Below are 25,211 nucleotides of genomic sequence, written 5' to 3' on the forward strand. Positions count from 1 at the left end.
TAAAATTATGACTTTTACCACAAGACTCAGACACTGTCTCTTCAGTTACAAAATATGTACAAACACAACATTTTATACTTGCGACTATGGTGGAATGTAACTAAGTTCTTTTAGACAAGTACTGTACTTAAATACAAATTTGAGGTACTTGTACTTTAATCAAGTCTTTTAATTTCAGAACACTTTCTTCTTTGACTCCACTACATTTCAGAGAGAAATATTATACTTTTTACACTCCACCACGTTCATCTGACAGCTTTAGATACAAGTTGGTTTACAAATTAAGATTGTTGCACACAACGATTTTTTAACACTAGTTCAACACAACTGTTTTATTAAAAATTAAACTACCCAACTATATACATACCTACAAGTCCAGCTGAAAACACCTAGTTGACTGACAGAACTGTTTGGATTGTTTCCAGTTTCTAAAATGTGAGGATTTTTCTGCATTTAGTAATTTTACTTTTAATACTTTAAGTTTATTTCGCTGATTATACTTACATATTTTTACTTAACAAAGATTTTCAATGCAGGACTTTTACTTATAACAGAGTACTTTTACAGTGTGGTATTAGTACTTGAGAACAGGATCTCAGTTCTTAGTTCATAGTTATTAGTTCTTCCACCAATGACTTGCAACAGTGCTTTCCATACTTGAGGACCAGACACAGGTGTTTTCAATCAGACTTCTGCGCAGGTTGTTTTGGGGATTGAAATATGGTCACTAAGCCTAAAAAACTAATGCAAATCATAAAGCTCCGATCAGACTCTAACAAGTGATCAAACTGACAGGAGAGCGAGGGAGATGTCAATCAAGCATAGTTTGTACACGAACACAGTCCTGAGATAGGTCTAATCAGACTAAACAAGTGAGAACAACTGTCTGGGTGTAAAGTGGCTTTAAACTGGCACTCTAGTGAGAATGTTTGATAATTTGATTAATTGATGTGATGCCCTTGATTCAGTCCTGGCTCCACCTGCAGGTTGGATGGTGATGGTACACCACTGAGATCTGTGATTAACTTTTTTCTTTTTTAATTTAGATTTATTTATTTTATCTTCAAGTATAGTCCTATGAAGAATTCATAAAGGGCTGATGCAGCCCGTTCCATTGACAGCAAATCCATAAAGTCCTTTAACCAATTCTCTATAAGAAAGCAATTGGGTTCATGAATTTTCCAATTCATCATGATCATTCTTTTCACAAAGGTCCCATGACAGGTTGCTCTTTGGAGGCTTTTATTTAGGCCTAAGTGGTCCCCTAATACCATATCTGAAGTCTCTTTCCCAAAATTCAGCTTTGTGTTTGCGGTAATCATAAGCTGGCAAATCAAAGTGACAGTTTAAGGACACACCCAGGGTTCATATCAGTCCACTGACAAACACTTTCTGAGAAGTGCTTCACTGTGGTTTGTACTACTGTTTTTTTTTGATTTACCAAAGATGCCATGTAAATCATTTTTTAACTCACTACTAAAGGGACTCTGACAGTACCTGAAGTATTGATCAAATGAAAAAAAAATCTTTTGAGAGACCCAGTTTGGGAGTCACAAGTCAAAGTTTAGTCTCTATTAGAAAATAAAAACATAGCTAATAGTATTACAAGTGGTGGAAGAAGTATTATGATCGATTACTTAGGTAAAGTACTAATACCACACTGAATATTCAAGTAAACAAGTAAAAGTCCTGCATTTAAAATGACTTAAGTGAAAGTATTTGAGTGTCTTTAGGGAAATGTACTTAATGTACTAAAAGTAAAAATACTCAATGCAGCAACAAAAAAACTTACATTTTAGGCCGTTTTATTGTTGGGTTAGGTAGTTTAACTTATAATCAAAACTTGTATTTTATAAACTACATGTGTATATGTAATTTGTAAAGTAACTTAGAACTAAAGCTGTCAGATTAATGTAGTGGAGTAAAAAGTACAATGTTTCTCTCTGAAATGTAGTGGAGTAGAAGTAGAAAGTGGCATGAAAAGAAAGCACTCATGTAAAGTACAAGTACCTCAAATGTGTACTTAAGTACAGTACTTGAGTAAATGAACTCATATCCATTCCACCACCGAGTATAACTATTATGTACTGTATATCTTAGAGAGCCGGAGGACATTTCGGTGGACAGGCACTGGATTAATTTATTTAGCCTCCTGAGTTAAAGTAGAAGGGCATTAGGAAAACGCCAACCTCCCCCAAGGCATGCCCGATTTCACAATGGTAATGCAGTGTGCATTTTATTAGTTAGAGACTGATTTTCTATGATCATTCTGACAACACATGACTGCGGCCTAAATCCCCAAATCACAATGTTAACAAAAGTAAAACATAGTTTGTGTATCTTTCTCGTGATTCGGATCCACTCCAGAATTGAATGGGTTTTTCTATGGTCAATGCTACACCAGTCCACCAAGGTTCATGAATATTGGGCCGGTAGTTTTTTCCCCTAATCCTGCTGACAGAAAGGGGGTGGATCTAACTTATTCACCTTATTAACAGATTCTATTGCACCAAGTTTGACAACTTATGCCCAAAATATTTCCTTTATTTCAAAACTGGTATTACTTGACTCCCTAGAAAACAAAATGTATTCTTTATCCTGTTGCTGAAGGCAACAACAAAAACACTAATGAATAAAGCTATTACTGTACATATTCTTTTTTTTATATATATATGGCTCTTATTGTTTGGCCACAGCAAGCTGTTTTTACTGCAATATCACGAACAAGCCACTGCACACTAACTGCTCTGCACTAGACAGCAGGCAGAAGGAGACTAGCTTGTGACTAAGTGCAGCATTTAGCAGCTAAAGAGCCAGGTATTTACAAATGTTGTGTGCCAGCGAATGGCAAAAAAAGAAATCCCAATCAGTCAAATCATCATCAAATTAGTAGAGACAAGTTCATATGATGGGGGCTAATTGCAATCAGAGGTGGTGACAACAACATGAACATCATGAGAGGCGCAGCTTCGACGTGCCATAGCGACAGCATACAGTATCATGTGTAGGTAAATACAGGAATAGAACTACAAAGAAATCAGTAAACCATATCAGATCTGGCCGGCAGCTGGAGTTGCACTTTATCAAGATTTTACGATAAATTGAGTCTTTCTTTCTATCAAAGACAGGCTGATTTGAAAAACAGAGAAAGCTGCATTGTCTGACCCGCATCAAGTGTGCAGGCCAGACACAAAAGAAACCACAATTCACAGAAGTCCAAACTACACTGTTCTGTATGTCAGCTGCTTGCATGCACACCCTTTGCAGAGAATAAAGCCAGCTGATAACCTACATGCTGCCCTCCTTTCACAGTGACATTAGGTCATTTGTTGTCTGTGTTCTGTACGAGCACAGTGATAAGAGTGGGCAAGGCCTTTCCTACCATGCGTTATAAGAGTGTGGATGGTTATGAGAAGGAGGAGAGTTGTTCAGACTGTCTGCAGTACCATGGATCCTCCCTCCGCCTGTCTGCTGCTGTTTCTCACCTGCCTGGCAGGTAAGAGGCTGCCCCACTGGATCCTCCTCTGGTTTAGCAGAATGAGTTCAATGCTAATCATTTTAGACATTTTTATGAAGATTTAATTACATGCTTGTTGATCTATTTACATGCTGTGGCAAAAAAAAAAATGGCAGAAACTGAATGATAATGTCTTCTCTTTTCTCATATCCAAGGATTTTCTGCCAGTGAAACTGAGAACAGTGGAACTATGGGGGACATTTCATGTAAGATCCTTTTGATTCTGAATCTGACCCATAACTATTGTGTTAAAATGTTTAAGAACAAACTTTCTTTGTTCTTTCTAATCTTGGTCCTGTGTGTTGCATCACAGTCTTCATTTAAAAGCTTCACTTTCCTTGAATGTTCTTTAATTGAAAAAAAAAAGAAATAAAGTGAAGTGTGTTCTACCGGCCCATGCAGACGGGCCATCCTCCCTGGAGATTGACGGGGTGGATGTAGTGACGGTGGGAATCCCATATGGTTTCCAGTGCATGGCGGAATGCTACCCAGACTGCAGGTACAGCTGGATCAGAGGTGATGAGATCACTCAGGGGCCTGAACTGAGCCTGCAGCTGCTGCAGATAGTTTCAACACAGACCCTGACCTGCACAGTGGTCAACCCTGAAACGGGGAGGTCTGCCTCTGTCCAAAAGACGCTGCAAGTGACAGGTGAATGAATGACCAATGTGAATTCAAATTCATGACTTCCCTTAACAGCAAACTCTTTAATCAAATCTATTTTTCTCAGCTGGACCGTCGAACATACAGATCAGTGGTCCAGCCTTTCTGATGTACGGAGTTGCATCTATCTTTACCTGCTCAGCTGACTGCTACCCATCCTGCAGCTACTCATGGACCATTGTCTGGGAAAATGAGCCGATCAGTACTGCACAGGGCAACACTATTCCTGTCACTCCAGCTGCCAGTACTGTCCTCAGGGAAAGTCTGATCTGTCAGGCTGAGGACACCGTTTCACATCTGTACATCTCTACGACTGTGTCGCTACCGGTGGCAAGTATGTGGAAGAACCCACGTCGAATGAGAAATAACAATCCATAAGTAGCTTACAATAGAAGTCAACCCCCATGGTTTATATTGGATGGGATTACATGGAATAAAATGGGTGCTTACTGTAAGCCAGGGAAATTGTTTGATTTAAAATGTTGATTCAAAATAGTTTACTTGCTTGTTACTTCAGCTGTCCCACTACATTTAAGCATGTGACAAATGCACTTTCTGTTTTTTAGCCCCAAAATAAAACCAGTTGCTGATGAAGGCTATGAGATGCAGTCACAAGATCTTTAAAAAGTGGACCTTGTGTTTGGGAATATTTTTACATTTTTTTTATGGAATTCATGTTCTGGTGTAACTTTGTGAAATGAGCACAACGCATTCAAACCTATTTTCCCACAAACTCCTCCTTTAGTCACATCTGACATCAGCATTGTTGGCGACAGTACAGTGACCATGGGAAAGCAGTACTGGTTCATATGCCAAGCCGTGTGCGTCCCAATCTGCAACTTTGTGTGGCAGTACATGGGGAAGACTCTCTATGGGGACCAGGTCCAGATCCCCATCCTGCATCAGGGGGTGAAGACAGAGTTTGCCAGTCACCTACAGATCACTTTCAGTGACTACTCTAAAATTGAGCCTCTGACCTGCGAGGCAACAAACGTTTTGACCAACACCACTATCACCTCCACTATTCACCTCTCAGTCATCGGTGAGTCTGATATTACTTGCAGCTTGATTTTGTCATTGATATGACATCATTGCATCAAGTCTTTGATGTTCATCGCATCTATTTTTATATTTTAATTCTGCTTGTACATAATACGGTGTTAATAGTGTACATATTACTAGTATTATTATGATTACTTTTGTTCTATTTTGTTTTTATTTCTCATAATACTTTTTGTATGTTTTTCCTATGTCCATTTAATGTGTATTTGTTTTTTTCAAAATTCAAGATTCCAAATCCCACAATGGGGAAATTCCCACAGATGCAGCAGCAAGTGATAGGGGGAAAATTACAAGACACAGATAAACAAACATTGAATACGTGAAAAGAATAACTCTTAGATAATAAAATGGATATACATTATTGCACAGTCACATATGTAATTGCACGGTTTATCAGTCTGATGTGTGTGAATTGTTTTTGAGCTGCAGTGACCGGGAGATTTCCCCAGTGTGGGATCAATAAATTCTATTGTATCTTTTCTTATCTTATGTTAATGCTCAGTGTTTTAAATATTCTCCCTGTAAAGACCCCATCTCAGTGAGCCCCAGCTCCCAGACCCCGCTGCCAGTGGCAGGCAAGTCTTTCTCTCTACAGTGTGTTGGCTCTCAGAACCCGGGCTCCATCACATGGCTGAAGAACAAACAGCCAATGGCAGCATCTGAGAGAGTGCTTTTCTCTCCTGACAACACCACCGTCACCTTCAGTCCTCTCCTGCAGGCAGATGAAGGTTTATACCAATGTGTGGTGGCAGAGGAGGTGTCCATCCAGTCCGTTGGCTACAACATGCAAGTTGACTGTGAGTATTCAAGGGCCATCAGTCAAATCCACACTTAACGGGAGACGCCAGAGGCAAAAATATATTATAGGTGTTTATTTCACCACACTTTGTCTATTTGCGCCTGTACATTTTTCCTAAATTCACCACAAGTTAGCAATAGTTAATGCCTCATTTGAATATTACCATGTTTCAAAAAACAAAGGATGATTGTCTTAATGTAAGTAATCTACTAGTGAAGCTTCATGTATATATTTGTTGATCTAAACAATTTCCCTATTTCCCTGCAGTGTCTCCTCTTTAAATTTAATTCATGCAATAAATAAAATGTCTACAAGTGATGAATCATAATTTAAATTTATGTGCAAGCCACACATGAGTAATAGCTTTCATGCACGCCTATTTAAGTATTTTGCATCTATTTCTTTATTGACAAATTACTTTTCCTTGTCAAACAATAGAAAGTAAAATCGTGAATCAATGACACTTTTAAAGAGGCCTATCTGTTTATCCATCTGCTCCCTCTCTAACCGCAGACGGGCCATCTTCAGTGGCGATCAGTGGGCCCGGCGTAACGACTGTTGGAATAGCGTATGATTTCCAGTGCTCAGCCAGCTGTCACCCAACATGCCAGTTCACCTGGAACAGGGGTAATGCGACCTATCATGGCTCCAATCTCAGCTTGCATTTTGATGAAGAAATGCCAACACAAAACCTGACCTGCACCGCACTCAATCCAGCTTCAGGAATATCAGTCACTGCCCAAAAGACACTGCTAGTGACAGGTAATAACGGGAAAAAAAGGATTCAAGCTCATACTTTTTTTTTTAAAGGAGGAATGCCCTTAACCAATTTCTACCTTTTCAGCTGGACCGTCAAACGTACAGATCAGCGGTCCAGCCTTTCTGACCGCAGGAGTTGCTTCCAACTTCACTTGCTCAGCTGACTGCTACCCGTCCTGCAGCTACTCTTGGATCTTTGACCGAGAATGGGAGAGGTTCAGCACTACACAGGGCAACACCATTTCTGTCACTCCACCTGCTGGTTTTGTTGGCTCTGACACTCTGATCTGTAAGGCCCAGGACACGGCTTCAAATCACTACATCTATAGGGCTTTGCAACTGCAGGTGGCAAGTAAGTGAGAGGAATTAACCTCTGATGAGAATCAACAATCAACAGAGTTGTGAAATGAGAGCAGCTATTTCATATGCCCGTGATTCTGGAAGTGAAAGTACCATTAATTTCCCCCCATAGATAATGTTACATGATACTCAGAACACTTCTACAGCTATTTTATTAAAAAGTCAAAGATCCAAGCCTGTGTACATCTAAAAACAAGGTAGAAGCTTATTAGGACTCTACATTTAACTCTAAAGCATTTTAGCAACAAGAATTTAGAATTTGCGTCCGCTGTGCTCTGAATGGCCTTTTCAATATGGCAACAGCAAACTAAATGAATTAGTATTATAGTTTTTAGACCCGTCCACCATGCAAAATTCTGATGAGAAACATGATTTCTCAGAAACTGCTTCAAACTGGTGGTCATTACACAACTCTATAGGATTGTTACGTCATCATCCAGGAGTCCCATGTTGCTGTGTTAAGTAAGATTGAAGATGAAATAGAAACAAGAATGGGTAAAAATACATCACCCCTTCCACTTTTTCCAGTTTTATAGTCCTCATCACAAGTTGTATCAAACCCTAATTGCAATTTACTACACCCATGTGATAATCTATAAATGATACTGATCCAATATCTGAATTTGATGACATTTTGATTGCCCACATTTTGCTGTAACCCTGTAAAACGAGCATGATACATCAACGGGTCATTTGTCATCTCCTTCTCTAGGTTTATTCAACATTAACATTGCTGGTGCTAGTGCCGTGGCAATTGGAAAAATGTACACATTCACATGCTATGCCACATGTTCTCCATCCTGTGTGTTCACTTGGACGTTCATGGGGACGACTTACGAGGGCGATCAGCTGCAGATCACTATTAGTGACTACTCTAAAACTGGGACTCTGACCTGTGAGGCAACCAACAATATTTCTCACGCCACTATCAGCGCCACCAAGAACCTCACTGTCATTGGTGAGTCTGTGATATTGCATTCACTGCAATTTCCCAACTAGAGTTTATGATGTTGTTAGTATAGTAAACTAGCAATATTCCGCACTTTTGCTGTCACTTATGTTCTATTTTAATATTCTTTCTGCACAGACCCATTTTCAGTGCGCCCCGGCTCACAGGCCCTGCCGGTTGCAGGCGGGCCTTTCTCTCTGCAGTGTGTTGGCCCCCAGGATCCAGCCTCCATCACATGGTTCAAGAATGAATGGCAAATGACAGTCTCTAACAGAGTGCATTTCTCCCCTGACAACACCACAATGACCTTCACCTCTCTCTTGCGAGAGGATGATGGGGTATACAAATGTTTAGTAGTGGAGACGGGGAACCTCACAACCAACCCATTGGTAGCACTTGAGGGTGGAACCCCCATCCTGTCTTTTGGCTACCTGATGCAAGTAAACTGTGAGTATAGCAGGGTCAGGAAACTCAAGGCACTTGTCAACCCTTTCATTGTTATTTCTTGGCCTAGAAGCAGGGATTTGCCAGGCCTGGCCCATCATGAACTATATATCAACGATTTTACGTGACTACATCATATTCGTTTCCAGCAAAGCAGTAAATGCAGAAAATCCATGTTATGCACTTCTTTACAAATGAAATAAATGTCAGACTGACTGACATGTGATGTGCACTCTTTTTAGAAAACAAGTAGTTTTTAGAAAATGTCTCATGATATTTTGTCTCCAGAAGTGTTTTATTCAGCTTTTGTTTTTGTTCAATGAAGAAAAGAAAATCCCAATACTCAATACTATCAAATTGCAATACTACTAGAATCACAATTAATGAAACTCCAATCGACAGCCATGTATAGTTAAAGAATCTAATCGGGAAAAAAAGTATATTGTCCCAGCCCTAATATTTAACATCCAAACATGACAGTGGTATTAATCTTCACATCAAAAATTTAAGTATTTCTTTAAGGTACTGGTAATAGAATGTGTTGACTACCCAATTAGTTCCATTACTCAATACGTTATGTTACTACCCAGATGGGCCAGATGAGGTGCTGATTGTGAAACCGGACAAACAGTCGGTGGGTGAGATGATGTTCACTCAGCCTGGATCCACAACAGAGCTGCAGTGTTCAACTGACTGCTTCCCCGCCTGCTCCATCAACTGGTTTTACAGAGGCTCGCTCCTGGCTACAAATGCCTCAATACTCTTCACACCTGTAACACCTCCATACGAGAACACCCTCACCTGTATTGCTCTTAACCCGGTGACAAAGAAAAACAGAACAGCTGAGACCACAGTGGTGGTGCCTGGTAAGCAAATATCAGAAGGAAGAAATGATTCCACTTAAAAAGACTGATTAACTTTTCTGCATATCTTCTAATTCTTTTGGCTTGTACATGTGGATTGTGTCTTACAGATGGGCCTAGGAATGTGATCATTAAAGGACCAGATACTCTTGAAATTGGGGTCACAGCGAGCTTTACGTGCTCCGCCGAGTGCACCCCTTCCTGCAGCTTTAAGTGGACCTTGTACGGGAAGACCGTGACCGGTAGTGGGATTGATATCACCGTGAACCGTCAGGTTTCCGAAGAACCCATCAGCTGCCAGGCCGAGAACACATTCACCGGGAAGACGGTGATTGTCCACCAGACGCTCAGTGTCTCAGGTAGGCTGGAGGTTTGAGTGTGTTTAGACGTACAGGTGAGCATAAAGAAATTAGCATATGGTGCAAAAGTTCAGTATTGTAGGCTCAAAGTATCACACTATAATCAGCTAATTAATCCAAAACACCTGCAAAGGGTTCCTGAGCCTTTGATTGATATCTCAGTCTGGTTCAGTGGAATTCACAATCATGGGGAAGACTGCTGACCTGACAGTTGTGCAGAAAACCATCATTGACACCCTCCACAAGAAGGGAAAGCCTCAAAAGGTAATTGCAAAGGAAGTTGGATGTTCTCAAAGTGCCGAATAAAGCAACAATAATAGAAAGTTAAACGGAAGTGAAAAGTGTGGAAGAAAAAGGTGCAGGTGCAGCAGGGACGACCGTAGCCTGGAGAGGATTGTCAGGAAAAGGCCGTTCAAATGTGTGGGGGAGCTTCACAAGGAGTGGACTGAGGCTGGAGTTACTGCATCAAGAGCCACCACACACAGACGGGTCCTGGACATGGGCTTCAAATGTCGTATTCCTCTTGTCAAGCCGCTCCTGAACAAAAAACTACGTCAGAAGCGTCTTACCTGGGCTAAAGAAAAAAAGAACTGGTCTGTTTCCCAGTGGTACAAACTCCTCTTTTCTGATGAGAGCAAATTTTGCATCTCATTTGGAAACAAAGGTCCCAGAGTATGGAGGAAGAATGGAGAGGCACACAATCCAAAGATGCTTGAAGTCCAGAGTGAAGTTTCGACAGTCTGTGTTGGTTTGGGGAGCCATGTCCTCTGCTGGTGTTGGTCCACTGTGCTTTATTAAGTCCAGTGTCAGGGCAGCCGTCTACCAGGACATTTGAAAGTACTTTATGCTTCCTTTAGCAGACGATTTCAAATAAAGGCTTGAAATATCTCACTTTGCATGTAATGAGTTCATATGATATATTAGTTTCCCCTTTTAAGTTGAATTACTGAAATGAATGAACTTTTGCACCATGTGCTATTTTTTTGAGTTTCACCTGTACTTTATAGATGTTGTATGACTCATATTCATGTTTTTTCCCCTGCAGATCCTCACTGGTGTGGATGTTAAGACACTGGAAGAACATTTTTCAACTGTATTCTCCCAAACTGCAAATGCTCTGAGCAGAGTTATAGTTTAACAATCTTTGAAATACAATTATAGTTTGGTAATCTTTTTTATTAATGACACTAAGGCTGTATTTGCTCAAGCATCATTTACTGTGACTGTGATGAACTGGCACCCTGAAGCGGGTGTTTCCCTGACTTTAGGACAATGCATGCTGGGACAGGTTCCAACCACTTTATGACCCTGAACAAGATTAGATGGATATAGAGAAAGGACATATGAATTGTGTGTGTGAGTGATGCATTTATCAGTTTTTAATTACACAAGGCTAATCTCGTTTTCTTTCATGATGTTTTTCCATTTGTCTTGCCAAACACTATGCACTAGTATGCTTAATAAACAAGGAACTACTTTATGTTTTCTAAATGTCTTGTGCTAATTCATCACCTATGTTACACATCTGAGATGGTGAAATACCCACACGCAAACTATAATATACACCTTTATTTGTTCAGTTTTTGAAAAGAGACTAACACCCATAGTTGCAAAATACTCCTGACTCATCTCTCACACAGTCCTCTCCAGCCAAACTGAGCTGGTATAGTCAATACATTTTATTTTGTAAGAATGGGAGGAACATTCAAACGGAGCAGAGTACTCACCGAGACCAATCCATACTTGTGCTTCATTCAAAAGGTATTGGAAAAGTTGGAAATTCACACTTCTTCTTAAAGGGTAACTTTATTTTTTTTTTCTAACCTGGACCCCATCTTCTATTGTCTGTGACTGATGAGAGAAACAATCTCCCATTGGTCCAGTTTAAGCAAGGTAAAACAAGGTGCAACGCAATGGTAAAGGGCAATTGCAAACTTTTAAATTCCTTCCACAAAATGTGCTCGTTTTGCCACGGACAGGCTTGCTGAGATTATGGAAAGGATCCCTATAGAGGTTGACCTTTTTGTTAAAAGATTAAGAAGCTTTTTGTTTAACATGAAAAAGCTATAAAATTGCAATAGCCAAACCCACCGGACACCATGTAAATAAATATAATTTTATCACCGTAAAACACAATTTATCCAAAGTAGACAAAAACAATATAAAATTGGTCTTGGTTCGTCTCTCCACTGCTTCAACAATCACCATTCTGGTTTAGTTAAAATAAACCCATAATTCACCGATTTACATGGAAAAGTATGTTGTCTCTGTGTGTTCATTTAAATCTGGTGAATTTGGCTAATATGGCAATTTCAGGGCTGTTTCTGTGGATCTTACTCTTTAACAAAAAGGTCTATTCCTGTAGGGATGTTTCCCACAAAGTTGTCAGACACGTAGAAAACATCTCTTTAGTGGACAGAAATTGACGGTGGACAAACGCATTACGTGGCAGCCTGTATCGCAGCTCCTGGCTGAAGCAGTGGTCGCTACTGGACTCATTTCAATAAAATGGCGTTTCACCATCAGTCACTTAGACACAAAAACATAAGAAAATAAGGTCCTGGTTTAAAAATTCCAAAATTATCCTTAAACTTTGGCTTCTGGTTAATCCTCTATAAGATATAGCTATCTGACAAAACTATTTTTTGACATGCTGATATATGGCAAGAGTTGTGCAGCAAATAGTGAAACGTATAGATTTGCACTTTAAAGTTGCTGATATTTTTAAAGCACGATGAATAATGACATCAGCTTTTGCATAAGGAACATGACTCTACACTGGAAGTCTCTGTTGTTTTTTTTCAGCCTTTACACTAAAATGCAACATATTCCAAATAGAAATAAAAAATGTGGGAATTTCAATAAGTAAATAAAAAAAATGCAATGAAGACAGAAAGTAGATGACATCATGTTTCCACATGGCCATGGCACAAATGTAGTGAACGAACGTTTATTCTGTATTAGATAATAGGTTTTGAAAATAATCTAGCACTGTGTGTTGAAACTAAAAGTCTATAGAATCAGCAGCGTCACACACCGTACTTCTTCTGTAACGCTGTGACAGATGATCCCTCCAGCTCCGCTTGGTGGAGGAAGTCAAACAGTTCTTTAACCACTGGGAGAAAGCAAAGTACAACGACAATTATCAATATGATAGAATGTGTGGGTGAAAAGTATGAGTCATCAGCAACAGCACTTCACCTTTCTTCTCCGGGGACGACAGGAACATGACGGCCATGTCGAAGCGCCTCACACTCGCTAGACTCCTGAGGATCTCCAGCGTGACGACCGGGGCTTCATTCCTGCACAAGACTGGTGTTAATGTACGCTATAGTACTACATGTGTAATGTGGCTGTGCTAAACAGAAAACCTGTTTCAGGTTAAGATTTCCTTTTTTCTCAGAGAATCTTTTAGAACTCACTTGATATAGAAAGCATGCAGCGTCCTCAGGATCTGATTGAGGATGTCAGGTTCCAGCGAGCTGTGGAAAATGGTTGCGTACGCCTCGGGCTTGATTTGCTGCAAGACGAGAACAGAAAGAAGCCTGAGAACTTCAGTTAAAACAAAACCATGGATGGCTCTCCATGTTTTAGGGCTGGGTAATCAGCACCAAGTCTGATTTCTTCATTCAGTTCATCATAGAGTTTGTATTTTGTAGAGATGGTCCGATCATTTATTTTGCTTTTTGCTTATCCCGACGTATCGGCCAATACTGATCCGATACCAGTGTGTCATATATTTTATTACGTTTTAACAACTGTATACTACTATCCCTGTATGGATGTGATATGATGTTTTGTTATGTTTGGTGTTGGTCTGGCTCAGGTTAAACTCTCAAAAAATGAATGCCACAGAACTTTTTTCTCCTTACTCTTATCATCCAGTTTGACAGTCAGTTATAATGGAAAAAGAACCTAAATAAACTACTTTAATGCAGATTTTCTTTAGGGCTTTATTACGTGGTATCAGATCGGTGCATAAACTCCTTTACTTCCCCAGACCGATACCAGCATTTTAGGCCTTATCAGAGGAACAGCCCTAGTATTTAGTAAATTCTTTCAGAAACAAAGTAATCCAAATCCCCTAGCCTTTTCCATAAAATGTAAGATCTCAGATTCAAGCCGTGTTAGCAGGTGATTTAAAATGAGATTACTGCTGTGGACATCAGATCGGAATTTGCATTTAATGTTCCATTTCATTGCATAAGTCAATACCAACGCTGTGCTGACAGCGTATCATTCACAATCACCAGTACATGACAGTGTGAATAGCTCACCCTCAGATATCTGTAAATCACTTCCGGCTGGTTTCCGATGGTGCGGAAGTCGGCCTCCAGCTTGAAGCTGCTGGTGGGTGGAGAAGGCAGCTCATCTACTGTGGAGGAGGGGCTGACTGATGCTACAGCAGTAGGAGGAACCATTTCCTCCTGCTCGGGTTGTTCCGTCTGTCTGCTAGCAGGGACTCTGGGGAACCGAAGCAGGTTCAGGTTACTGTATTTGTACCCGTAGGTAAGTTCGTCGCACAATTTAAAAAGTGCTGACAAGACACAACAGACACCATACAATGGGACAATAAATAACAATACAAGTTCAATTGCGCCGGTGTTAATCAGGATGCTAAAATATCTAATAAAAAACGATTAAAACACTTAAAACTAAAACCAATGAATGAATAAATACACAAATAACAGGCAGTGCAAACTGAATTGTTTCTTGCAGCTTGTTGATTAGTGCAACTGTCGCTGGAACAGAGCTGTTTTTCTATTGTTTGGTTTTACAACTTGGAACTTAAAACCTCTTTTCCAGATTGGAGACGCTGAAACTTCTCATGCAAAGGCAGAACATCTGTTTACCGGGTGGGAATTATCAGTACGTCATTCCACAAAATAATGCAACGTTTAGTGCTTCACAGACAAGTTAAGTAACAAAGTAACCAATACTTTTGACATAGAGGAAGGGGTGCAACTAACTGCTCAGACGATTCTGAAGGGACTTCTGCGTGCTCCTCCATCTTGATCATCTTGGCGCTGGGCGAAGTCGACAGTGGAGAGGATTGGTCCCCGGCCTCCCTCATCACTTCCTGGATCAAGGACTTGGACCCTCCTGACTCCGTCTCGGACACGGTCACTTTTCCACTCACTTCCTCAATATCGATCCTCCTCAGAGGTTTCTGAAGAGCATTAGATGTTCAGCATCAGTCAACAACCAAATGTTTCAGATCACTGATTAGTCGGAATTCTAGTAAAGAGACCCCAAAATCAATGTGACAGAATCAAAGATGTTCCATCTACAGTGATGGCTATTCTGCCACCTGCTGGACACATAATACTGTAACCATGGGGAGTGAGCTACTCAATAGGAAAAGCATGTCAGACAACTTGTTAATAAGTAAAAACTGCATAAAGTCAACATTCACTGTCACATTACTTTCAAGAACAATCAGTCTACTTTTCCCCATGGTTTACTTGATATTTTACAATATAAAAATGTCAAATATAGAGACAAGGGCTAATTATCATACCTAGTTAAGCAGTTGCACATTTTCTATTCCCAACTTGTGTATATTTTAAATATTTGTTCTTGTATTTTATCCTATTATTATTTCATGTATGTATATTGTATCCTATTATTTCATTTATATTTATGTTCTGTGCGACTGATATTTTGCTGCTGTAACACTATAATTTCCCATTTTTTTGGAATCAATAAATATCTATCTATCTATCTATCTATCTATTTATCCACAACCTCCTAGAGTAGTGTATTAAAAAGTCAATAAAATAACTAATAAGAGTCAATATTGTCATAGATACATTTTCTGTCAATCAACAAATTGATTCATCTATTAAAGGATGCTTTCAGAAATGTAAACTCGGCATATTATCCTGCTTCTATATGTTATTATGGAACCCACGCAATTTCCAGGAGGGACCTGCCCTTCAATAGCATCCACAGGCTACTATTGGCCAGGCTTCCATGCTCATGCAAGGTAACGGAACCCGATTTGTTCAGGTCCTATCCCCTGACCAGTTGGTAATCCTACCCTTAACCACTTGTGGTCAATGCTTAACCCCAACCAATCGGGCTGCTTTGTAGGGCGGGTCTTGCTTATAAGTTGCGCGGGATCCATAAAAACGCTGCTTTAAAAGCTAAACTTTTTATTACCTGGAATACAGTGGGATCCCATCAGTGTTCATAGCATCAGAAGTCTACTAATCTCTGCTTTTACTGCTTTCGGTGTAGCAAAATGCTGACTATTTCCATCAAAAGAGACATTCTACAAAGAAGAAACACTCACAGTTGACCGCAGATGTGTTGGTTTGTCTATTGGCTGAACTGTTCTCCTCTGTGTGCCGTCGGGTGTTTGGAGAAGGCCGCTGGAAGCCACGTCCTAACAGAGTGACAATAACAAATCACAGGTCAAGTCAGTAGAAGATCTGACCTAATAAAGCCCGATGTGTCCATTAATCATCTGTATGTTGGATCGCAAATTAAGCATTTATGATGATGCTCATAACCAGAGGGGATAGAAACAGAGTAGATGATTTGAAAAACATACAATCGGGAGTTTCTGGAGCTCATTCAGGGCCTGCTTGTTCCCTGGTTCCAGTTTCAACACCTCCTGAAAATCTGACACACACACACACACACACACAAGCAAACACACACACACACACACACACACACATTATAACAATGAGCAATACACAGTATATGTTCATATTATTTCACTGCAATTCTAATGACATTTTTGGCACTTTTGTTTTATGACAACTCACATTGAATGCATGCGGAGGGAAAGCTGATTTATAAATGAACAGAACTTGAACAGTCTTCAAAGAGAAGACCAGTTTTGCAGCATATGTAAAGATAACAATTAAACCAACTATAGAAAAACAGATTATTTAGAAAACTTGTAGTTGCCGCTGTTAGCCTGTGGAGGACAGTGTTGTTCTACACAGCACCTTGTTTGGCCTCCTCCAGTTTCCCTAAAGCCACTCTGGCGGTGGCACGACGGTGGAAAGCTTTGGAGTAAGTACTGTCCAGAAAAATGGCTTTGGTGCAGTCCTCCTCTGCCTCTTTATACCTGCAGCAAACAGAAAAAAATACATATTTTATATTCTTTAACGGACGCATTTTCACATTAACATGAAGAACAAGTCCTGCTTACTTCTCTAGCTTGATGAAGGCCATAGCTCTGTTGGCGGGCAGTAGGACATTCATGCTGTCCGCCTCCATGCCTGCGCTGTAGCACTCGACAGCTGCTTCATACTTCCCCTCTTTGAAATAAGCATTCCCCTGAAAGGCGCATTCAGACAACTTAGGAAAACCATTTTCCAAAATAACAACAGCTTGAGTAGTTCACAAAAATGTTATAAAGTCAGAAGCTTAAAAATGTCCATTGTGCCCAAAAAGAAACGTATCTTTAGTCAATTTATCTGACTGGTTCTCACTTTTGGAGACAATAACAGTCAAACACCTCACTCTCTTTACCTGTCCTTAAATGTTGCCTCTGTAGGCCACCATGCAGTCTCCTTAACCAGAACACATCCAGCTTAAAAGTGGCAAAATAAAACTGAAATGTCTACATTAAGTTACTCCTCACATGGACATTTTTCAACTTATTTTTTATTAACTAGCCTCTGAAATGTTAGCTGATGAGTCCAAAAGGGACGCAGCAGCACAAGTGGCAAAGCTCACTCTGTCTTTTTGTAAAGCCGCCTCCTGTCGTCTCTGCTGTTCCTCCATCAGCCTCTGCCGCTCGGGGTACGCTGCGGCACCCTCTTCTGGCTCTGCGGCTTCACTCGGGACGGCTGGTGCCTGATCCCCAAGTGTCTGAAACCAGCCAGGGAAAAGGGAGGCAATGAAATGAGAAGAAGACTTGGGAAATGTAAGTGTCTGCATACCTGGTTAACACAGCTGATTCTGAAATGAGGCTAAAGCCAAAATGATCCTTTCACACTCACCTCTTTGATTTTTTGGACTTCATTCTGCGCTTCTGTGTTCCCGGGGTCAAGCTTGAGAACCATCTCGTAATCTGTTCAGAAACAAGCTCTTGTTGGTATCTCAGTGCACTCAGTTAAAAACAGATGATTTAATCATTTTACCAGTTGGCCACCTTCTAATGCAGCTTCATATTTCTTCAGTGCAAACCGTGCTGCTCCTCTTCGTGCGTACGCTTTGAAGTAGTTGCTGTCCAGAGCTATAGCCAAGTTGCAGTCGGATTCTGCCACGGCATACCTGCAAAAACAAATACAATAGAATAGAATAAATCTTTACTTCCCACCAGGGTGGACATTTTTCTTTGGCTCACCAGATCTACAAGACAGATGAAAATACAGACAACATCTCAGGCATAGTAAGTAAAGTATAAAAAAGATGATGTAAAAGGGATAACATAGCAGCTCAGTTTGATTGTCATAAAGTCTCACTGACTTACAGGGAAACAAAACATATATGCACATACATTCTTTTAGATGTTGTTGCATTTACTGAAACAAAACTTAAAACATTTTTTTTTTTAAATTAAAATGTACTTTTTGAGTCTGAAGAAGGAGGTGGCTCGGTTAGTGGGAAGCACAGGGTTGTAAGGATCTGCACACATCCCTCTGGTGTAACACTCAATAGCCTCGTCGTACTTCCCATCTTTGAAAAACGCATTTCCCTGAAAATAATAAGTATAATCTGCTTTAGGAAAGGGTAATGTATTAGTTATTTACATTGCAGTACTTCTCATACAGAATTTACCTTTTCTTTCTCAACCAGCGCTTTCTCCTGATCAGCTGTAGCTTCCTCAGAGTCCGACTCATTTGACTCTGCAGGACTTTCCTCCTTATCCATCTCTGTCAAAGCTTTGTCCTGCAACCACAGAATCATACATATTAAGTTAACTACTCCACTACTTTACCGCTTATCATGTTCAGTATATGTTATAAGCATGAATTAGCTACCACGTCAAACTTGTCCCATGATCTATAGTCGTAGGCTTTTATCCTGGAGGCTTCACTGGGCTCCTTTGACTTGGCGTCACCATTGCTTGTTGGCTCCTTCTTCTTCTTCTTCTTCTTCCTTTCCCTCATCTTGGTTTTGTAGTCTTTGTTGCGCACAGGTGGGAGCTTCTTCTACAACAAAGAGACAACACGCTGCTGATACCTACTGATCATCCAGAACATTACCTGCTCCAGAGATAGATGGATGGATGGATGGATGGATGGGCAAAGCAGGGAAAAACCTGGGACTCCGGCAGTCCTGCTGTCCTCAGCTCTTCGTCCTTCTTCTTTATGTCTTCCTCCCAGCTCCCCAGCTCCGTCATGAAGCGCTGCACATCCTCCGCATTTTGTCGCATCTGAAGCTGTAACTCAATGGCTTTGTTTCCCCCGGACATGTTATTCCCTGTGAAACAGACATTTGTTTTGCAGAGATTCTTAACACGTGTTGTCTGTAGTTGTAGCCCTGAAGTCGGTGTTGCAGCCAAGAGGAAAACTCGAGAATTACGCTGTCATGCTTTTGCGGCTAACAGCTAGCTTTAGCTAGCAGAAATACCAAACATTGAGAGCAAATCAAATAGATGTAAGTGGCTCTGTAGCTACGTGAACCTTGTAAAGTACCTGAAACGTGTTTATTCCGGGTGATAAATACAGATAAAATGTAGCTGCAGTTAAGTTGGCTAAATACTACAACAGAATGTGTCGTTTTTCACAGCTTTCTGTTTACGCTCGGAGCCATGACAGCCAAGTACCATGAGCCTTTGCGCCGCTGAGCATGCGTTGGGCGTAACCAAAGATCGTCTATTACAAACAGATCACTGACTGCAAATACATGTTATTCACTTGTCAGTTTGTAAAAGTCTGCAAACAACCAACCGAAAAGGAAACTAACGTTAAACTTCGGTGTCAGTTTAAATTTGTGGACGTTAACATTTTCGTGGTTTCTTTGTAATTTACCTGGTACAGCCCACTGTTAAAGTAGGCTAGCTTTCCCCCTCAAAACAGGCAAAACTATTTAACAGTATAAACAAAATACCCCACAAATGTCCCCCTGGGCCCATTTGCCTTTTTGTGTAAGAAACTGGTTCATAGCTTGAGTAACTGCCTGCAAACAGTGCACTGGGAACCTACAACTGGAAACTGCGACTGGGAGCTGACGACTTGCATACACGCACTGAATCGATGATCTATACCGTATACTGCTCTCTAACAAAACTGCGTTGAAAAAAAAAGCATTTTAATAGTTTTCTTGATATTACATTAAAGCGAAATATATGTCCTGACTTTTTTATTCATAAATTATCTACCAATAAAATTACCAATAAATATTCCCGTTCATTACCTTTGACCTTTTACGACCACGTGATCTAGCTACAAAACAGTGATGACCTAGCCTGGACCTAGCTAACCAGGGGATTTTATGCATACATTTCGAAATTGTTGACAACATTTACTACAATGGACCAGTCTAAACAAGAGGAGGAATATGGATATGATTTATTCCCGGAGAGAAACATGGGAAAAAATAAGGGGAGCTCCATCACGCAGAGCCTGTTCACTTTCAACCACAAGTGTCAGGTCATGTTGCAGCTCGCCATGGAAACTAGTGAGTGCTAGTAGCTGGCTAATGAATGTCATGTCATTAGTGAACAGCCGATATCTTTTCTGACCATAAGCTTTCTGTCAAATGGGTTTGTGATTTGAAACACCCGTGCAATGTAGACGTTTTAACCCTGCTGTCAGAGAAGATAGCATGTAGCTTCATGATGTAGCTAGCAGTGGTTTCTGTCATTGAAAGCTAACTCCATTCAGCTCTAACTGGTTCCTGTTCTCCTCTCAGGTCCGTATGCCAAACTCCTCCTCAGTGCCATGAAAAGTTCCGGTTGGTACGTATAAGTTAATATAAAATGCACACGTGTTTATCATTATTAACCTTCCACTGTTATAGTCACACCACTGCAAAATGCCTGTGACTGTTCACACAGACCTTGTTAACAGATTAGTCTTGCAAATGCTACTACTGCTATTGTGGTTTTGTGCTTTTTTTAAGTCCAAGCAAAACTTCTCAAGTATCAAACAAAAATCAGTAAGAGAAGCAAAACATTGTTACCTGATAGGTACAACTGGCAAAGAAAATAGAATTCCATATTTACTTGATAAAAATAAGTGTTGATATACCCAAACTAGCAAGGTAACAGAAATAATGACATTCATTAAATTAAATAATGTTTTACAAGCTTAGCCTTATTATTGCTTTTTGGATGGAGCAAACTAATCCTCTCAAATGAAATGTAATGTGTCCTTTTCTGTTTTATTTTTAGGGCATCTACTACATATACAGTACTGTGCAAACGTCTTAGCCAGGTGTGAAAAAATACTGTAAACTAAGAATGCTTTCAAAAATATAAATGATGATTGTTTATTTTAATCAATTTACAAAATGAAAAGTGAGCGAACAAAAGAAAAATCTAAATCACATCAATATTTGGTGTTACTACCCTTTGCCTTCAAACCACTATTAATTCTTAGATACACTTGCAAAAAGTCAAGCAACGTTGAGGATCGTGGATGCAGCGTTTGGCCAAGGAAACTTAGTGCAGCAGATAAAAAAACACATCAAGCTTATTTCCCTTCAAAATCCGAAGTGGTCCAGCAATGGCATCAGATCAGAACTAGCAGAAACCAGTGGGACCCTGGTACACCCATCTACTGTCCGGAGAAGTCTGTCCAGAAGTGGCCTTCATGGCAGAGTTGCAGCCAAAACATCATACCTCCGACATGGAAGCGAGGCCAAGCAACTCAACTACACAAAAACATAGGAACTTGGGTGGAGAAAAATGGCAGCAGGTGCTCTGGACTGATGATAAAATATTTGTCTGTAGCAGAAGGCAGTTTGTTCGCTAAAGGACTGGAGAGCACTTCAATAATAAGTGTCTGCAGGCAACAGTGAAGCATGCTGGAAGTTCCTTGCAAGTTTGGAGCTGAATTTCTGAAAATGGAGATGGAGATTTGGTCAGGACTGATGGTGTTCTCAATAATGAAAACTACAGGCAGATAATTATTCATCATGCAATACCAGCAGGGAGGTGTATGATTGGCCACAATTTTTTTTGACAGGACAGATGAAGAGATGAAAGGGGGGGGGGGGAGAGAAGGGGAAGGGGAATGACATGCAGCAAAGGGTTGGAATTGAACCTGGGCCCGCTGCGTTGAGGAGTAAACCTTTATATGTTGTCCTCCGCTCTACCATCTGAGCTATCTGGGTGCCCATTAAGAACTATCTTCAGTGTAAAGAAGAACAAGAAGTCCTAGAAGTGATGGCATGGCCCCCACAGAGGCCTGATCTCAACATCATGGAGTGTGTCTGAGATTACATGAAGCGACAGAAGGATTTGAGGTAGCTAACATCCACAGAAGATCTTCGGTTAGTTCTCCAAGATGTTTGGGACAACCTACCAGCCGAGTTCCTTCAAAAACTGGGTGCAAGTGTACCTAGAAAAACTGATGCTGTCGTGAAGGCAAAGGATGGTCACACCAAATACGGATTTGATTTGACCATCTGTTTCTTCACTGCATTCTGTTAACTGATGAAAATAAACTATTAACACTTCTGTTTTTTAAAGCATTCTTAGTTAACAGCATTTTTTTACACCTGCCTAAGACTTTTGCACAGTACTGTATATGCACCAAAATACAAATTCCTAGTTGATATTCCATTTCTCTAATGTTGTCTTTTATGTGATCATTTCACCTGTTTTCCCCTCATCACTTCATTGAAACATTTTGACACCTTTACAACAATTTCAACAGTAATTTAAATTAGTGCTGTCAAACGATTAAGATATTTAATCGCAATAATGTCCTAGTTAACTCGCAGTTAATCCCAATAAATTGCAATTTTTTTTCTATTCTAAATGTCCCTTGATATATTTTTGGCCCATTATTTTATTTTTAAATTTAATGATCTTATCAACAAGGGGAAGTGGATCGGCTTGATTTGTGAAAATGTTTTTTTTTTTTTTCTTAAATTGAAAAGAACAGTGGCATATAGCCTACTGTGGTGTTCAATTTCACACGTAACATTCTCACTTGAATCAAATAATGTCTCACACAATGTAACACTGTCCATCAATAAAAGGATGAAAAAAACACTCTGACGAGGAGGGGGAGAGAATTCACATCAGCTGTGTGCTTGGCCATCCAGTGCTATTTCATGCTAGACGTGCTGCGATGAAAGCTCAGTTCACTACAACAAAACACACAGATCACTTTGGTCTTGGCAATGGAACCCTTTGCAACTTTTAAAAAGTAAACTTTCCATTTAGAATCTTATTGGCATCCATTTTGGCGTCTCACGCTTGCCATCCACTCAAAATGTAACGTTACTGTTCTTTCGCTAGCTCGCAAGCCCAAAACAAGTGTGTGTTGCGTGCCTGTTGTTTTGTTTCCGGTCTAGCTAGATCCGGTGTGGTGTTGTAGTTTTTCTAACGTTGCTAGTTGTTCCAACAGCATGTGAACAAAAAACTACAAAGTTTGCTAGGCCAAAAAGAATAACGTTAATCTTGTGTTAAAAGAAAATGACATCGTTAAAGTTTGCGTTAACGCCGGTAATAACACGTTTAACCGACAGCACAAATTTAAATTTAAGCTGAGTTGGTATACTTAAGAACTGTAAGTGTTGTTACAAAGGAACCGACTAAGTTTACTTTCTCCTCTCAACACAGCAAAGTGTTTAAAGAGCGCCATTTCTCGTGTGAGGACTGTGACGGGACGGTCAGCGGTGGCTTTGACGCAGAGTCTTCTCAAGTAAGAAAGAGATCTTTGCAGCAATAAATTCAAGTCTTTTTATTTTGAACAATACAAGACAGTATGGGACAAGGACTAGACATACAAATAAAACAGCAAATTTAAACAAAGACACATGGGCAGCTACCAACGTGTAAATACACAAAGTAAACAACAGATCAGATAAAGTGCATTTAGTGACGCTGTGTAGGAAGACGTAGCTGTGGAAGCAGAGCAGATAAAGAGTTGTTAATGAGGGCCTATTGATTGAAGTGCCATTTAAAAAAAAAAATAGGTGGATCTAGATGTGATACTTGCTAGCCTGCTGCTTCATGGCAGAGGGGTGAAAAGGGAACTAGCAGGGTGTGGTGAATCTTTGAGTATTTTCAGTCCAGTTTATAAAGTCATAAGCAGGTTCTGATGGGGTGAAATATATGAATGCTCAACGTGATGGTGATCGGAATTTGTTTGCAGATCGTTTTGTGTCAGAACAACATCCACCAGCAGTCCCACATGAACCGAGTGGTCACACACGAGCTCATTCATGCCTTTGACCACTGCCGCGCCCACGTGGACTGGTTCAACAACTTCAGACATCTAGCTTGTTCTGAGGTGAGTCTCAATGTGTGCATTTTTTGCAGTTAGGATTGGGCATCAAGAACCCATTCTACCATGGAACCAGTTAGAAAATTACAATTCCCATTCTCTTTGTTATCAAAATAAAGACAAAGTACAGGAAAAAAACTCAAAGCAGTTAAGTTTTGCAGTAAGCAATTTAATTACAATACATTACATGTCATTTAGCTGACTTTTAAGCGACTTATAATTGCTATATATCAGAGGTTGCACGCCTCTGGAGCAACCATGGGTTAAGTGTCTTGCTTAAGGACACACTGGTTGATGTATCGCAGTGGGAATCGAATCCAGATCTCCCACCCCAAAGGCATGTGTCATATCCACTGCGCCGTCACCGCCACTAATATGGCAATAAGGTGTGTGTACATGTATGTAATAGAAATCTTAAAATTTTCAATAGCCGGTAACAAATTTCACACTTTTAGTCTGGATTGAGGGAAGCGGATATATATACAATATCCAGGATAAATCATGTTTGCCCATAACCTTGGGCTGTCTGTGGTGCCGTTGTAAAAATCTCTTCGCTTCGGGAAACAACACCACATTGGAGTTAGCAAGCCACACACAAAATGTGTGGACGTTTTAAGGAGATTTGGATTGTGCAATAAAGCAGGCCTGCTTGGTTCTTCTGGGTAATGACTGTAAAGATTTACAAAGAATATATCTACGGCATTTACTATCCAACTGGGACGTTTTAGGACCATTGGGCAGGGATCTCTGTGGATGAAGGTAGGGAGAGAATCAGACATCACAATATTCTTGACCATATACCTCAAAATTGATATTGCAGCGATATTCCAGGGTTAACAATTGGTGCTTTAACAAAATACCTTTACACTTATATTTTAGATATATAATAATAAATAAAAGTACATCGCTTTACTGTAATCCAGCTTGTAAAACCATTAAAAGACACCACTTATGCCATATTATGATATTCAAAATCTAAGACGATATACACTCACCGGCCACTTTATTAGGTACACCTGTCCAACTGCTCGTTAACACTTAATTTCTAAGCAGCCAAT

The 25,211-nt window shown here is 40.2% G+C and overlaps 3 protein-coding genes across 5 annotated transcripts in view; 2 read left to right on the forward strand and 1 right to left on the reverse strand.

Annotated features, from left to right (window-relative positions):
• Positions 1-3,274: 3,274 nt before the first annotated feature.
• LOC117938698 (hemicentin-2-like) lies at positions 3,275-11,255 on the forward strand. Of its 2 annotated transcripts, XM_034863483.1 has the most exons (10): positions 4,251-4,514; positions 4,926-5,222; positions 5,770-6,039; positions 6,555-6,803; positions 6,886-7,152; positions 7,873-8,118; positions 8,248-8,556; positions 9,144-9,419; positions 9,527-9,775; positions 10,821-11,255. In XM_034863483.1, the coding sequence occupies exons 1-10, from the start codon at positions 4,289-4,291 to the stop codon at positions 10,841-10,843; spliced, it is 2,412 nt and encodes an 803-aa protein (XP_034719374.1). In that variant the 5' UTR covers positions 4,251-4,288; the 3' UTR covers positions 10,844-11,255. The 2 variants fall into 2 exon arrangements, with proteins under 2 accessions (XP_034719375.1, XP_034719374.1); XM_034863484.1 differs by lacking the exons at positions 4,251-4,514; positions 4,926-5,222; positions 5,770-6,039; positions 6,555-6,803 and adding exons at positions 3,275-3,496; positions 3,673-3,723; positions 3,920-4,168.
• Positions 11,256-11,329: 74 nt separating this feature from the next.
• On the reverse strand, positions 11,330-19,930 carry rpap3 (RNA polymerase II associated protein 3). 2 transcript variants are annotated; one of them, XM_034863486.1, is made up of 17 exons: positions 19,720-19,930; positions 19,008-19,168; positions 18,727-18,897; positions 18,524-18,634; positions 18,313-18,440; positions 17,895-18,016; positions 17,743-17,813; positions 17,477-17,611; positions 16,947-17,074; positions 16,741-16,862; positions 16,335-16,405; positions 16,074-16,166; positions 14,746-14,945; positions 14,053-14,239; positions 13,198-13,295; positions 12,977-13,077; positions 11,330-12,890 (listed from the first exon to the last, which is right to left on the reverse strand). In XM_034863486.1, the coding sequence occupies exons 2-17, from the start codon at positions 19,158-19,160 to the stop codon at positions 12,805-12,807; spliced, it is 1,977 nt and encodes a 658-aa protein (XP_034719377.1). In that variant the 5' UTR covers positions 19,161-19,168; positions 19,720-19,930; the 3' UTR covers positions 11,330-12,804. The 2 variants fall into 2 exon arrangements, with proteins under 2 accessions (XP_034719377.1, XP_034719376.1); XM_034863485.1 differs by lacking the exon at positions 19,720-19,930 and adding an exon at positions 19,384-19,543.
• An 83-nt stretch (positions 19,931-20,013) lies between these two features.
• atp23 (ATP23 metallopeptidase and ATP synthase assembly factor homolog) overlaps positions 20,014-25,211 on the forward strand; it is a 6,714-nt gene continuing 1,516 nt past the window's right edge. Inside the window, exons 1-4 of the mRNA XM_034863503.1 lie at positions 20,014-20,368; positions 20,603-20,648; positions 23,487-23,568; positions 24,022-24,159. Of these exons, the coding sequence (XP_034719394.1) occupies positions 20,221-20,368; positions 20,603-20,648; positions 23,487-23,568; positions 24,022-24,159 (414 nt within the window). The 5' untranslated portion in view covers positions 20,014-20,220. The remainder of the gene's footprint in view (positions 20,369-20,602; positions 20,649-23,486; positions 23,569-24,021; positions 24,160-25,211) is intronic.

The sequence above is a fragment of the Etheostoma cragini genome, chromosome 23, assembly GCF_013103735.1.
Source record: "Etheostoma cragini isolate CJK2018 chromosome 23, CSU_Ecrag_1.0, whole genome shotgun sequence".
Lineage (NCBI taxonomy): Eukaryota > Metazoa > Chordata > Actinopteri > Perciformes > Percidae > Etheostoma > Etheostoma cragini.

Bases quoted from the DNA above. Each gene is read 5' to 3' on its own strand.
- LOC117938698 (XM_034863483.1), top strand. From the start codon at position 4,289: ATGTACGGAGTTGCATCTATCTTTACCTGCTCAGCTGACTGCTACCCA. The intron at 4,515-4,925 runs GTATGTGGAAGA...CTCCTCCTTTAG, and splicing joins TGTGTCGCTACCGGTGGCAA to TCACATCTGACATCAGCATT. The intron at 9,420-9,526 runs GTAAGCAAATAT...TGTGTCTTACAG, and splicing joins GACCACAGTGGTGGTGCCTG to ATGGGCCTAGGAATGTGATC.
- rpap3 (XM_034863486.1), bottom strand. From the start codon at position 19,160: ATGTCCGGGGGAAACAAAGCCATTGAGTTACAGCTTCAGATGCGACAA. The intron at 17,814-17,894 runs GTGGCCAACTGG...GTTTCTGAACAG, and splicing joins ATATGAAGCTGCATTAGAAG to ATTACGAGATGGTTCTCAAG. The intron at 16,863-16,946 runs GTAAGCAGGACT...TGTTTGCTGCAG, and splicing joins GCCTTCATCAAGCTAGAGAA to GTATAAAGAGGCAGAGGAGG.